The sequence below is a fragment of the Arvicanthis niloticus genome, chromosome 6 (genome assembly GCF_011762505.2).
Source record: "Arvicanthis niloticus isolate mArvNil1 chromosome 6, mArvNil1.pat.X, whole genome shotgun sequence".
Taxonomy (NCBI): Eukaryota; Metazoa; Chordata; class Mammalia; order Rodentia; family Muridae; genus Arvicanthis; species Arvicanthis niloticus.
In genome coordinates, this window is record NC_047663.1 from 78,403,936 (window position 1) to 78,419,854 (window position 15,919).

Here is a 15,919-nt window from a genome sequence, read left to right on the forward strand (position 1 = left end):
GGAGTTGGAGTGAGCTGTGAGATGCTGATGTAGAACCTTCACTTGATGGAATTTAGTTGTCATATTGTGTGGCAGAGAATGGCAGCTGATACAGCTGGCACAGCTTTTCCAATCTTTCACTTTGGTAGTCTCGGGGCTCTTCAACATCCCTAGCCTCTTTTTCCATAGAAACAAGCATTGAAGGGGAGTTTACCTTAATAACACGTAAAATACTTCCTTTCTGTTGTTTCTTTCTGATTTTCTTCTCAATTTATGCCATCAGGAGAGCCTTCTGAAGCTTGTCAATCAGATTCTATTCTCTCTAGCTAACTTCTGAGGTTGGGTAGGTTTTTCCATGTGTGGCTACAACAAGGAAATCCTAGGAAAATAGAGAATAGTTGGTGACCATTTAAGTTGCCAGAGAAAAGGTGCAATCTTACAGCTAATTTAATTCTGTTTTCAATCTACCTTAGTTTCTTTATACCTCACACTATGGCACATACTTTTCTCATACTTTACATAGCTGTTCATTTAACATATTCCAAAGTGTTACAAATATTTTCCCAAGAATTGTCATCTACGTGATATATTTTACTTTCTCATGAATGATTATTCAATCTCACTTTTAATGTTTTTGAAATTTATTTACTTATTTAATTATTCTGTGTGTGTGCGTGTGTCTGTGTGTCTGTGTGTGCAGTGTGTGCGCACATGCATATGCACTTAGAGAACACTTATAGTGGACAACTTTGCGGGGATGATGGCTCTCAAGAATCGATTATTTTCTTCCACCATATTGAGTCAGTCTTTCTGCATTTTCCTGCCACTTTACAGCTTGATCCAATCTTTCTGTCCACAGAAGCTTCTGTGCAGTCTTTTTATTTTGTGTATTTTATGATAGAAATGCCTAGATGATTGGACCACACAACTGCATCTGTCTTTTGAAGTGAGGATCCAGGGATTGAACTCAGGGCTTGTACCACTAGCACTTTTTTTTATAGATAAAGCCTACTGGCCCACAATGCTTAATCTCATAACTTGCTTCTGTGGATATTGATCACAAGATAATACTATTAAAAGTTCTTCAAATTAAGAGTCAAATTTGAAATTTAACACAAATAACTCTAACAACCACAGAAACAATAAATATAAATACTCTCATATAATGGCAGTTCCTTTTGTAGTCGAGTGGAAGTGAGTAGTCATTTTCTTCGTTTTTACTTTCTAGTATATTTTTCAATATATTCAAATAGTATATTTTAATATTATTTAATCCATATGTATAGATATAGGCATGCATGTAATTTATAATAAATGAGCCTAATTTTATTAAGTAACTGATATAGACTTAATAAAGTAGGTAATATAGTTGTAAAATAAATTATTAAATATTATATTTTATAAGAGAATAAAATATGGCAATATCTGAAAACATCAAAATAGCTTAGTTCAAAGACTGGTCATCAGATAAGAAGATCCACTGAGGCACATTGAAGCCTACTAATCAAAAACAGAACATTTAAAATGGATTCTTTTAACATCTGAGAAGGCATTCTGTTATTGAAGTCGATGATAATTTGTGGAGATTATTATGAACATTATCATTGCGCTGCAGGATTACTATTATATGAAAATTCATGAATGATAACAATCATTCCCATGGGGTTCACTATTTGAGTGACTAATTGAATTTATCTGAGAAAGTACTTTGGAATTTCTGAAATGTCCCATAGGGGAAAGGATAGATTCTTCCCACACAAGTACTTACATCATCTAGAAAAAAAAAAAAAAAAAAAGCGAATTAGTGGGCTGCCTAACTGCTTGGTTGGCCACTTAGGATATTCTACAAAAATGTCTTACTTCAATTTTGTCTAGCAACTCTGGCTGGTTGTGACAGGTGTATTTTGATAGCCACTCCAGCGGGCATTGGATTTAATGTCTCAGTGATCCATAACTAGCCTGTCTCTTTCTTTCATATCACTTTTTTTGGAAGCATCTAAAATATACTTTTAGGTTTTATTCTCAATGCTATGATGAGATTAGATGTCGTCCCCAACAACATGTGACTGTAGACAACCTTGGATCTGAGTAAAATACAGTTGTGATTGTAGAGGGAAACCCTGGTCTTCCTGCTGTAGCTGACTGAGGAGCATCTCAATGGAAAGATATTCAAAATTGCTCTGCCTATGTAGAAATCACAGTGGGAAAAATCCATTGACCTCATGTAAATGCTGCTGTTGTTTTAATTGAATTTTGTCCTGTGCAGTACAATGAAATAATTGTGTTTAAGGATACTGTCATGCAGGTTTCCTTGACATATCTACCAGAAGCAATCTCCTGGGCCAATGTCATTGACAGAAGCCAATAATGTTTTTCCCCTCGGGTCTGAAGGTGTAATTTTGAAGGTAAGGATGGAACTGGGATCCTATTATCTCTTGTTCAATTCCCATTTCTTGGACTTCTTGCTCAAATGCCGTTCATATAGCATGATCTTTTTTTCAGATAAGGTTTTGGTTTAGAGATGGTACACTGGCGGTTTAAAAAAAAAAAAATGGTGAGACAATTGCCTCCCCTGCACTTTTTAATGAACATCTTGCATATGAGATGCTGATTCTTCAGAAAGTGGGAAGTACTTTATCACTCCCTATCCCAGGATATAAGAGCATGGACTTCCTCCATGACTGCTTAACTAGGTTGGAATAAGAAGAGTTTTCCTATGTCTCAGTGGCTCACTTGATCAAGAAAGAAGTGTGTTAATGCAGGAATTTCCAATACTGATTCCAAAACATGTAAAATTAAAATTAAAAAAAAAAACCCCGAAGTTCAGAGATTACAGAATAAACAGACAGAATTGTCTCCCATTGCTAAATCTCCCACTGTTTTGCCCACTGGTACATACAGGCACAAGCTAACCAGGGCCCTATTTCGTGATCTTGGTTAAGCACCTATCTCCACAGACCTGTGTTAATCAGCATTCCATCAGATTGATTTTCACCATGCCTTGGTCTATCAGTTTTCTGCTTTCCTTCTACTTAAATTCACCAAACCCTTCCCTCAGGATGGTTTTCCAAGCACAGCTACTTCTTTCTCCCTGCTTGTTGCCCCTCCCCCAGACACTGCAATTGTGATTTAAGTTTACAAGATTGTTCTCAAATAGAGCAAAACAAACCCTGTCTCTAGTGACTCTGTTCCTAGGAGTACTAAAGCATCTCTTTTTATCCAATGAATGGAAATCGTAGTATGTGCTACAGGAAAGGGTTAAATAGTGCTGGCAAGAATTCACGCATGTGTTAACTCTTCCTGCATCCTCACATCTCTTCCACTTTGACCTCACAGTTAATCCGTGTGAGTTAATCAGGCAAAGCCTCTAGTGAGTAATTTTTTTTTCCTATTTCTTTTAATCAAACACACAACAGAACCAGACAAAGAGAGCACAGCCCTATCTAAAAAGAAAGAAATGAAAGAAATGAAAAAAGAGCAAACAGATAAACAACCTAAAAGGACGGACCCCTGGGAATTCCTGTGAGTGCACAGGGCATGAATGTGAGCGACTTTCTGTTTCTCTCATTTGCCTTTCTGCATGTACCATCCCCCTGCCTCAATTCTATTATCCTCCCAGACTTGGAAGCTGCTGCCTGAGCTGACGCTTTGATGGTATCTGCTAGCGTTTGTACTGATCTTTATTTCTGCCCCCTGAATATTAATTTTGAAGCTGGTAGCAATACATCTCCTGAGTGACGGGACCTACTAGAGGCAGGTGGGGGGAGCCAGCATCAAATCATCAGCATAATAATAATACAAAGGGGAGGGATTCTTCTGCAACCCAGAGGCGAGAGGCGAGAGGAAAAAAAGCGATGAGTTCGCCAAATACATGGAGCATTGGAAGCACAGTCTACTCTCCTGTATTTTCACAGAAAATGACGCTGTGGATTCTGCTCCTGCTATCGCTCTACCCAGGGTAAGATGGGCCGTTTTCAGCGTCGTTTGGCTCTAGAGAGATGTGGGGGAGAGATAAGGTTGTTGAAGGAGGGAGACCACCCAGATTTGAGACACTCTTTTGGGATTTAAGCTCTATAATTTAGGGAAGAGTGACTATATAGGGTAGGAGAGAGACAGGAGAGAGAGGAAGGACATATTGGTTTATTTGTTAATGAACTAGGTTTTATTTGTTTGTGTTTTGTTTCAAAACGCTAAAGCTCATTTCATAGACTCCGTGTTCTGGGGAATAGATTTTGAATTTGCTGCAATCTGATATGAAGTGGGCTGTGCTTGCACACGCCGGCATTTGAAGCCATATTGAAGGCATTTGGGTGGGGGTCTGGAAGAGAAAATTACAAATAGGATCCTGGCGAACACAAGCGTGGTCTGTGTGAGGGAGGAATGGGGGCGGGGACAGAGCTGTTTCTATCATACACTACAGTCTTCTTTGGTCCTGCACCTGAGCTTTCAGTCAGCCAGGTTTTCTATCCAGCTCCATTGACCCGGTAGCTGAATCCCAGATGGGCAAACACGATTCAGCACCAAGGACAGCGGTCCAGCTAAGGGCCCTATGGAAAGAGGCTTGTCAAACCACACAGCAACCCTTAATCTACAAAGGACATTCATGTAGTCAGGCCAGCGGGCCAAGATACAGCAGAGAAGCCTGGGGACCCGGCACTGGAATAATGCTACTCCTACCTTCAGATGGGAGGGGGACTACTGCATATGAGGTAGTGAATATAGTTAAATGAATGTTTAGGAAATATAGCTGGAGCAGAGTTGGCCTGGCTGCAATCTTGCAAACATGCTCACCCAAAAGAATGCAATGCCTAAATTGTGAAGCATGCACGAGTGATTTACAGTCTTCCTGCACAAACAAAAGTGGGGAGGAGAACCTGTCAAATTCCTGAACATGAGTGCTCCCAAGAAATGTGTGTCCTCTAGATTATTAAGTACTTCCCTGAACTAAGCCTATGAGGGTAGAATATCTCCAAGCACAGTGCATCATGTTTCTATCCATGGAAGTAGCCCTCACCAAATTACAGTTTCCAACCAGAACTAACAGCAGCCTAGAAGTCCACACTTTCTGTGGCATGCACTTCTGTATTCGCACTTTCTGAATTTGTCCATTTTGAGACAAACTACTGTACAAACTACTCCTATGGTTGTGACCTCCCCCATCTCTGATAAAAAAAAAATCTATGGAAAATATCAAGGAACTACTCCAAAGTTTCCTTGGAAGTTGATGTAGTAGTTGTGGTGGTGATGATGATGATGATGATGATGGTGATGATGATGATGATAATGAAAGGTGAAGGGGTTATGGTTTTACTACTTTTCTGCTTTGTTGCAGATATCTACACGGTTTTCTGTCCTTCTTACTCTAGTATTGAGGATAGAACATGTTGATTTTAGACACAGAGGAGAGTCAAGCAAAACAAAAAGTAGAAGCTTCACTTTCTCAATTAAGGCAGTTAGCATGTGCTTAGCTCTCACCCTTCCCCACTTTCCTTCCTTTTTCCTTGACAATAAACACTGAGGGTAGTAGACAGTTTCGTTAAGAACTACAGCTTGAAGAAATTTTCCCAGATGAGGAGAGAAACACTTACTGGGAAAAATATTGTAAGTCACAAACCGTAGTAAAAACCATTAAAATGTTTTCTATTCAAAATCATCACACATTTTCCTGCTACACATTTTATGAAAGTTAGAAAACTTTGTTTTGTGAATCAGAGCATCAATAAATTGGGCCAACCTTCCCTGTATTTCTTCAACCCATGAAACCTGTGGAATAAAATCTAGACCAAACCAGGGGTGGGGGATGTATCTGCTTTTCTTATTCCCATTCATTTTGATAAATAATTTGTAACTGCCTGAGTATATTTTTATGTATTTCACCTCTAAACATTCCATTTTAATCCAAAAATATTACTTTATTATAATGTGTGATGCAATAGCACTTCAGATAGTTTTTTTTCTCTCTAACAACTCCAGTTTTTGAATTCAGTATCATCTAAAAACTGAAACTTGATGTTACATATTGCAATGATAAGATTGTCTTAATCGGGCTTTAACAAACTTTTAAATGGTGGGATTTATGTGTTATGAGAATTTCAGACAGATGCTTTTTGTATCCTCACAGTAAGGATAGAGGAAGTAACCACTGTAGTTTGGTGCAGTGTACGTGGTCGGAGTTTAATTTGCTCTAGTTCCATAAATAATCTGAATGGCTAAGTATGAAAAACTGAAGCTTTGATCTCTAAACTTTGTCAGTGGTTGATGAGGGTGGTTACGATAATATTGAACAAAAAAATAGGATTCTAAGAGTCAATGTTGTAAGCAGTAGCAGGAGAAAAATACTGAGCATTGTAAGAGAAGAAAAGAAATATTTAATGAACGTTTTTTATAAATCTCAAAATAAGCTTTTTTTTCTATTAAATGACTAAACTCACTAGGTTGTGTCTATATCAAAGCAAAATAAATCTTAAAGCAAAGCAACAGAATGAGCATATTAGAAGCTATGCCTTTCCGTAGAGTGAGAATTTAGCAAACATAAATTTGCTCAACTTCCATGTATCTTGTTTACAACTTGTGAGAATCACTGGGGGACTTACTAAAATGGAAATTCCTAAACCACACACTGGATGATGGTTCTGAGTCATGAGGTCTGAGTGAAGTCTAAGAATGTTAATTTTAACACGTTCTCAGAGCTTCCTTTAAAGAAATAGGCCTTTAGTTCGCCCTTTTAGAAAAGTGTACTTATTTTCACAGTTAATGTTTGTAGATAATTTGTTTCCTACAATTTTATTCATCTGGCATGTGAAATCAGTGCCATATCCATAAACATTCTAATTGCATGTGAATAGCACATGAAAACCATGAAAGATTTTACTATGTTTGTGTCATGTGTAAAAACTTCTTGAAAATTTTTTGCATATGTACCTATGTAAATGTCTATGTTAGTATAGACCCAAATTCTACATACCTCAAATATACATATTAACAAGTTTGTTTAAGACAAATTTTAAAAATTTGGTAGATTATTTTAATATAACTTCATTTTGTTCCAGTTTTAAAAGATATAAACATATAAAATACATCAGAAATAAATGAGTATAGGAAGAAATTTTTATATAAAGGAAGACATTTTGATTATCAAAAATTATCTTATACTATATTTGGGATGATAGATAATTATGTTCAAAGAATTAGATTGGTCAGAAACAAGTTAGATTGAACTGTTTACAATCAATTTTATTTTTAAGTTTTAATAATAGTTTTAAGGTTTTTACTGTATTTAATTTTGGGTTGCAGCATAATTCAATGTTTCTCCTCTCTATTATACCTTCCAAGCTATTCCATGTATTGCCTCTTTGCTCAGTCTCAAATTATGACCTCTTTTAATTCTTTTTTGTCACATTCAAACATGTTTATTGAATATCATTTAATGTTTGCATTTTATTTTCTGTCCTTAGCTGTTGATGAATAAAATACTCTTATGAAACATTGAAAACTGTGAAAGTTTTTTATGCCATAATTATGCCTTATGCAGATTTTAACGTTTGCGAGCCATAACTATAAACATAAAGGAAATACTCTGCTTTTTCAACTTAATCCAACTTGTTTACAGAGTTCATCTTCATTGGCAAGCTTGTTACTCTACATCTTTACAAATTCTTCACCTTGTTTTATCTTGAAAATTACTTTTGCTTTTCATAAGCACGTGTAATTGTTTTGGTTGTTGACACAGGATTCCAATTAGTCTGCATTAAGCATTCACATGAAAGGGTAAAAAATGAGGATGCATGCATGACTCAGATTTTCCAAGAATTATTTCTCCATCTACACCATAAATCAAACAACTGGATAGCAGGCTGGAATTTCAAAACTTTTTGGTTTGTTGTTTTGTTTTGTCTTTAATTAATGTGTTGTTCATACACGGACTCTAGGTTGGTTTATAGTCTGTGCTCCACACCAGTTTAAAAATTAGGTTTTCATTTAAATAATTAACTGCACAAATTCCTTTTGATTATCTTTCATTCATTTTGTATTCAACTTAAAGTAATTAATTCACAGAAAATTTAGTGGTAAAAACCTGTTTGGGTGTTTTATAATTTTCACTCTTAAAAGGAAGTCAATGCTGGTTGTAGGGACATTGGTCCTGCTGTTTGTATTGTGCTACCAGGCCCATAGTTCCTTGTTGGTTATAGCATCTTAGTTTGTGAAACATAGATGCCTAAAAATTTAAGCACCATCAATTTTGTCAAACTAGCATAGCTTACAAGAACAGACGACAGGTAATTGAAATCAATAACACCACAGGTAATAGCAGCTGATGTAAAATACAGCCAGTTATTTTATATGCGCACACATGCTTTTGCACTTACTGTGCACATGTATTGTGTTTACGTATCATTATGCACACGTATCTTTCTATATGAACCCACATACAGTCTCATATTGTTACTTCTGATTTTTTTGTATCTTCAGCAAACCACTTCATCTGTTATAATTCAGTTATCTAGTGTTTCATGCCTGTGGGCAATTACTATTTCACCAGATCATAGAGATGATTACACATAACTGGCACACATATATAAGGCTCACTATACTTACAAACATGACAGAAGTCAATTTAAAGTATGTCTATGTTATCGCTGACTTTGAATATGTCTTGTTTTTCTTTAATTACCCAGCTGGGAATTGGCTCTAGAACATAGAAATAGTAAACACTCACTATAATCGAGCCACTTCTCCAGTGAGATGATCTTTTTTTCTCTTGGCATCCATGTGGAACAAAATCATGGAGTAGTTGTCTAAATTGAAATCACAAATTATTTTTTTGACAACCGTACTGCTTGACCTACCAGACAGTGAAGTTAGAACTTCTAAGCAGTCTTCTGTGATCAATTTGGTAAAGTCGTTTCTGGAAAATCACACGTATGTGTCATTTCAATAAAGCGCAATTCTACTATATCGGTTTTTAACAGATTCTAGAAGACATATATTAGGTCAAAATGGCCCTTGGATAAATTAAAACATTTACCAAACATTTGGGAGGATTTCTTGGGATCTTAGCATTTACCGAATATACTGTCATTAAATGAAATCACACTGTAGTCTCTAGACAGACAGACTTAGACACATCATGGTATCCAGTAGCTTTATGTACTTAAGAACATACTAAAAACAACAACTTAGATCTCAAATTATAATTTGTACTTGGAAAAATATTTTTTATGGTCATGTATCTGTAAGCTTACTTTTATAGCTTAATTTTCAATTCTTTGACTATGCAGGAACTACTATGGAATGTCATCAGCATTTAAAAACTCTTTTTTTTTTTTTTTGAGCAAACCCACAGAAAATTTTTCTCAGTGTCATTCTTCAATGTCCTTACAAAAAAGTCTTAGAAAAGTGAAAGATGTAAAGTTGAAGCTGACAATAATACCGAATATTAAAAAAGAAATAATAGTGCTTTATCAATGTCTGCAAACTTAAATTTCAAATATGTAAATATTAAAGAATGTGATTTTGACTTTTAATTACCACCATCATGCTAGAGGTTACTTAATTATATTGCTATGGGATTTCTCAATAGCAAGACACAAACATTTTTATTTCTAGAAAAAAAAAAAGAAGTTCTAGGAATTGCTGATATGTTACTGTCTTACTAGAATGTTTATAGCAATGTTCTTAGACCATCAACAGACTTGTTAGTTAGAATAGAAAGTTACTGCTTTCTTCTTCAAAGACCTATCATAACCAAGAAGAAAGCAGATTAAAGAGCCTTAAATATGAGCTTTAGTGAGGAACAGGATACCCGTTGTTACATTACTATTGTACAGACTGTGGTCTGTTCAGGTACAGTGACCTGAAAGTTACTCTTAGTACAAGAAATCACATTGATTGCTTTGAAACCCAAGAGGCCTCTTTACATCACATTCCTGGGAGAGTTTTTTCCTTCTCATTATTTCCACATACTGGAGGACGAATATCCTTTAAAAGAAAACACAAAAAAGGCCCTTTTAAGTTCCATATTACTGGTTTATGGTAAAAATAAAATTTAACTTCAAATCATATTAATCCTTGTAGTATATATAAGTAATATAAACACAGTAATAATTATATATTATTATAAGATCATTGTACAGCTGTGCATAGATAAAGTACCATGCAAATGGAAAATAAGTAACATTGACATTACACTCTCCACCCATTCATAAAGAAAACCATAAGAACAGAAAATAACATAGCAGTGGGCAAAACAAGGGATGTTTTTTAAAAGCAAGGATCCTTGGTAGTAATTGAAACCCTTCAATGAAAACAAGTTCAGTTACAGAAAAAAGTCTATGTAGTAGGCCAAATAGAAAGTATTCTGTAATTTATTGAGGCAAATTTAGGTAAAGTGTCTCAAAAATACCGCTAAATATAGCTTGTAGATATTTAATATATACTTGTGTTAGGGAAAAATAAATGATAAATGGTCTTTTTGTTGTTTAGTAAGTATCAGTCATTTTCATAAGTTGCTTTTGAAAATATGTTTAAAATACATAGATGTTAAACATCCTATACACAAAATTTGATATAAATTAGTCTAGTATGGTGGTTCATTCCTTCAATTCCAGCACTCATAAGGCCAAGGCACTAGAGAGTCTCTGAGTTCAAGGCCAGTCTGGTCTACATGGTGAATTTCAGGACAGCATGGCAAAATAGAAAGACCTTACATCAAAACTAAAAGCAAAAATTTGTAGAGCAATTTTCTTTAGTTATTAAAGGGACAGTATTTGATTTAGACTTACTATATTAGCTAAGTATGAACTATAGAACAGATAGGCCAGAAGATCTGTTCTTGATATTCTGAGTTTTCAGTCTATTGCATGCAGATATAAGTTATGACCAGGCATGTATAGAAATAATTATTAAACTTTAACCAGATAAATGGTATTACAAGAGATGCTTGTGTAGTGGATGCTGCTGTAATAGGGCAGAGTGGAATTCTAGTTCTAGGAAAACACAGAACAAAGAACCTGAGACTCACAAACATTTGGAATTCAAATATAACCATCTAGTTAAACAGTTTTAATATGATGGCACTCTTTTTTTAAATTGTTCCTCACAGTTTTAAGTATACTTCTGAAGCAATCATTTATAATATAACAAAATTATAAATTAATGGGGTAAATATTTGAAAAAGAGAAGTATACATTTTTTTGAAATGTCTTCTTAGTATTTAGAAAATAACTAGTTAACAGACAAACCCAAAACAGAACAACAATGAAAGCAAAGGCCAGTGATTAAAGCCATCCTGGTCTCTATGGCACTGACTTGGCATAACTAAATTTGCAAAAATTTAGTGTGTGTTGTGTTATATATGTTATATAATTTAAAATATATCAAAATAATATATAACTATAGTATATAACAGACAGTATGGCATATTAATATAAAAAGAGACTTTTAGTTATATAACTGGAAATATATATATATATATATATATATATACATATATTACTTATATATAATACATATGTTATATTAAAGGAGAAATAAGTACTTTATCAATGTCTGCAAACTTAAATTTCAAATATGTATATTTTAAAGAATATATATATATATATACATATTATTTCCAACTGATATATCTTCTTTTAATCTTTGTTATTTCAATATAATGGTCAAATACAGTCATAGCATATACCATGATCATCTTAAGTATGCATGTCAAATGTATTCTATAGCCAACTCCAGAAGTATTAAAGCAAGATCATTTGGATATAACAAAACCAAAACTACAGGGATGGAGGCATTCATATTTTAAGTGAAAAACGAAGTGTGTGTTATATGAGTACACACAAGGAATTTTTACTGTATCAGCAGCTTTTATTTTAATTTTATGAAAGTTTAGCATTTCTAATATAGAATATTTTGGTAAAAGTGAAGGCTAGTATTCATGTTAATAAATTAAGTGCTTTCTCACCCCATTTTCTTTCTATGTTCACTCTTCAAGAATAAACAAAATTTATTCTTGAAGTACATTCTAAGGTATGAAAAAGTCTTTAGAGGACCAACTACTGAATTGTATTTAGTCAGACATTCATTTGTAGTTAGGCAATTACTAAGAAAGAAGGTGATCATCCCTCATATGTTTACTTTGAGCAGTGATTGAAGGCTCTAATTGTGCCCATTACTGCTGCTACTACTGCAGGACCATTTCCTGTGTCTTTGTTCTTTCTTAAATGTTTTTCTCTACCACAGTAATCCAGTCTCCCCTTCCTAACTCTAAATTTTGTGGGCATGCAAGATGTACATTATTAAATTTTTCTAATTACTTTGATTTTTATATTTTATAAATTTTCTTCTTTTAACTGGAGTGAGGTAATTAATTTGCAAAGAAGTCTGTAATTTCTAGAATATCTGCACTTTAAGTACATAATTTCTGTGAACCAGGGGCTATCTCTAATGATGTGGGTAAAGATCTAATAAGAATGTGTATCATGTCGTGGGACTCCTCCCTGAACATAAGATCCCTAAATGATTCTAGAGATATATTTATTTTCCATTGTATGGTATCAAACTACTGACATGCATTCATTAAGCAAAATTAATAAAGTCATTATTGAGGACACACTTGGTTTGTCTATCTTGATAGTCAAGTTTGTTTTTGTTAGAATATACACATATAATGGTTAGAGTGTACTAGGAAAGATAAAAATACAAGCTTATATTTTGCTATTCATGATCATGAATAACTCTCCAATATTTTTGTGCCTCATTGATGTCATCATAGCAGGGGGAAATCATCTGTCACCTAGGTTACTGCAACAGCACCAAAAATACCTTTCTGACACATGTTTCCTTCCTTCCAATTCCTTTTTTTTTTTTTTTTTTTTTTGAGTTTTTTTAATTGGGTATTTTATTTACATTTCAGATGCCATCCCCTTTCCCCATTTCCCCTCCCTAGAAAACCCCTATCCCATGCCCCCTTTTCCTTTTTGCTTTTATACAATTTTTTAAATGTTACCAATTCCTTTGTGACAAAAACTCCCTAAGCTTACATGTTCAATATAAAACTAATTAAATCAGTAATTTTTTCAGGATTTAATGTTTACTTAGATTAGTTTTTTATTGATAGCATTTTAATATAATTTGTCAGAGATTTTAACTTTTACAATTAGTAATAATAAAATTAAGTGTTTATACATTTTCTTTTATGCCAATTTTATTCTTCAGCACAATAATTTGAGGTGCAATGATGACACATGTATCATAAAATCATTTTAATGTTGAGTTTTAATATAGCTAGTCATCTTCATGGTGTATCTGCATTGGAGTTTATGGGATAATGTTGCCATCTACATTATTATATAATTATTTTTGAGACTATGATTTAATTTCTCTTGATGAAAGTTTTTAGATGCAAAAAAAAAAATCTGTGTGGTAACACTACAATAATTTAGTGGAAGAGTTTTCCAGTGTACAACAGTGAAAGTCACTGCAAATTTCACAGCTTTAGATCGTAACCGTTTGCAAAATTCATGTGTCTATATAATCAATTATCCAAAGTTAGCATGATAAAATAGACATGTCTTTCTCAAATTTCCACAGAAACACATATATGAGCAGCTTAGGTGAGCACTGATAGCTCAGAGTCTCGAAGATATATGATGTTCTACAGATATCCAAATGCACTAAGTAATCTACTTTCAATCACTAGTGCTTTATGCTGGAGGTTAGTTACCCCAGCAAATCCTGACATGTGACAGTGTTCCAAAGAAAGGTGTTGTCATAGTCTGCTGGGACTACTATATAAAATATCATAGGTTTTGGCTAAAATACACGAAAGGAAAATTGTTTCTCACAGTCCTATAGAACTGAAAATCTGAGATGAGCATGGTATCCTTCCAATGAGAGGGTTCTGCTCTATGACAGAATGTTTTGTATTCCACACAGAATGCAATTCGATGCCCTTAAACACCAAGTTCATTTTTTATTTTTCTCCAAACTTGCTGATTATGAGCTTATTATCTACTTCTCATTTTCTTTGAGCCATTTCACGTGAAATATTCATGAGTTATGTCAGAATTTAAGAGTTGTTTACATACTTCTTTTATATCTCATGCTTTATGATGGAGGTATTAAGTCAAATAATATTCACAAAACTAATTTTTAATTTTGCAAACAAAAATTAATAAAATGTCAACCTTGAGGAAAGGAGTAAAGCTTCCCAGTCACACTGCAAGTCAACACACACACACACACACACACACACACACACACGTGAAAAAGAGAGAGACAGAGAGACAAAGAGAGAGAATTTATAGTATTAAATATATACCAAAAAATAGCAATGCCATAAAATCACAAATATGTAGCATTCAAATATTTCTGAAAATATCTATATCAGTTTTTGAAGGTTCTCCAGGTGATTCTCCAGCAAGTAGGTCATTTACAGTTTCCCAGATTCTTAAAAGAATTTCCTCCAGAAACTCATTGTTCGCACCTGCAGTACAATTTTTCTGGTGAACAAGCATCAAAGACATCCTTGCTGATGCACAAGGAATGAGAGAGCGCCTCATTCAATTAATTCTCTTTGACTTCTGATTTTGAGAAATTTCCCCAACTTTTAGCAGATATTTAAGTCTCAGTGGAGTACATCAAAAAGTTTCAAATGTATTTTAGGCAGAAAGTTGGTGAAAATAAAAGATTCAAGCCTATTTAGGGGATTCAAAACATGACATCCTGCTTTTCTATTAACTTTAAAGATGTTGTATAGGCTCTGTTCCTATAACTATGATGGATGCTAAAGAACAGAGCTAAGTAAGGTAAGCACTTGTTCTTGTGGTACTAATATTGTAGAATAAAAACATGCCTTTAAAATATAGTGTTATATTACATATGATATTATTATAAGCCTATGTTTAAAACTTTACTCAGCCAATGGTATACTTATTTACTGACCTTTTTCACTTATTTTTCCTGACTCCAAAAAGTTATATAACTGAGATATATTTTATCCTCAGTCATTTTTATACAACTACATTTACAAACTTCCATTCATGTTCCCTTGGTTGACATGGCCATATATGTATCACTCCTGAGCTCCTAAGTGCTCAGGTGATTGTGAAACAAAAGTGGAAATTGAAGTAGATAAATCCATTCCATAATTCCATGTCTTGGTTTCTTTGTCTTTAGTGAATATTCACTGCACTCCTAGAATTGCTTGGTCCTATTTTATTCTCAACATATCACGGAAACACACACAGACACAGACACAGACACAGACACAGACACAGACACAGACACAGACACAGACACAGACAGATGGTTTGGGACACACACATACACACACACACACACACACACACACACACACACACACACAAATGCACACCAGCCTTGCAGTAAGAAGGAAGACAGGAAAGAGATAAACAATAAAACAACAGTAAAAAATAAAAGAAAAATACACACATGTACACACACACACACTAATGACACTTTAACATTACAATATCTGTTAAAAACAAACCAAATAAGGTTTGTAATATGATTAAAAACAAAATTATGGGAATTTAACTTTTCATGGGATGATCAGGAAAAATCATTCTGGATAATGAATAAGAAGTCATAGTGATTATTTTAATTAAGAGAAGTTGACATTATTATGGGATTAAGTAAACATCATACTTATGATTAGAATGGTTTGAGTTAAGAGCAAATAAATACAAGGACCTTAAGGAAATAGGATTTTGACATAATTTAAATACTAAAAAAATACAGATGTTTGATCCGCCATAACCAAACGTAGAAACTCAAAAGAAAAAATTTTGGAAGCCAGAAACTATTTCTTAGAGCCCAGGCTTACAGCTATAGTATAAATTCAAACTGTAGCACAAGTAGAGGCTTTGGTTTGGTAAGAATATTTCAGGTTAACAGTCTCATTCTTAAGGAAGATATGTGC

At 34.1% G+C, this 15,919-nt stretch overlaps 1 protein-coding gene across 2 annotated transcripts in view; it reads left to right on the forward strand.

Moving 5' to 3' along the window:
* Positions 1–3,322: 3,322 nt before the first annotated feature.
* Gabrg2 (gamma-aminobutyric acid type A receptor subunit gamma2) overlaps positions 3,323–15,919 on the forward strand; it is an 88,406-nt gene continuing 75,809 nt past the window's right edge. Inside the window, exon 1 of one of the 2 annotated variants that reach the window (XM_034505741.2) lies at positions 3,323–3,937. In XM_034505741.2, the coding sequence (XP_034361632.1) occupies positions 3,834–3,937 (104 nt within the window). In that variant the 5' untranslated portion in view covers positions 3,323–3,833. The remainder of the gene's footprint in view (positions 3,938–15,919) is intronic. The other variant, XM_034505742.2, reaches the window with a different exon arrangement.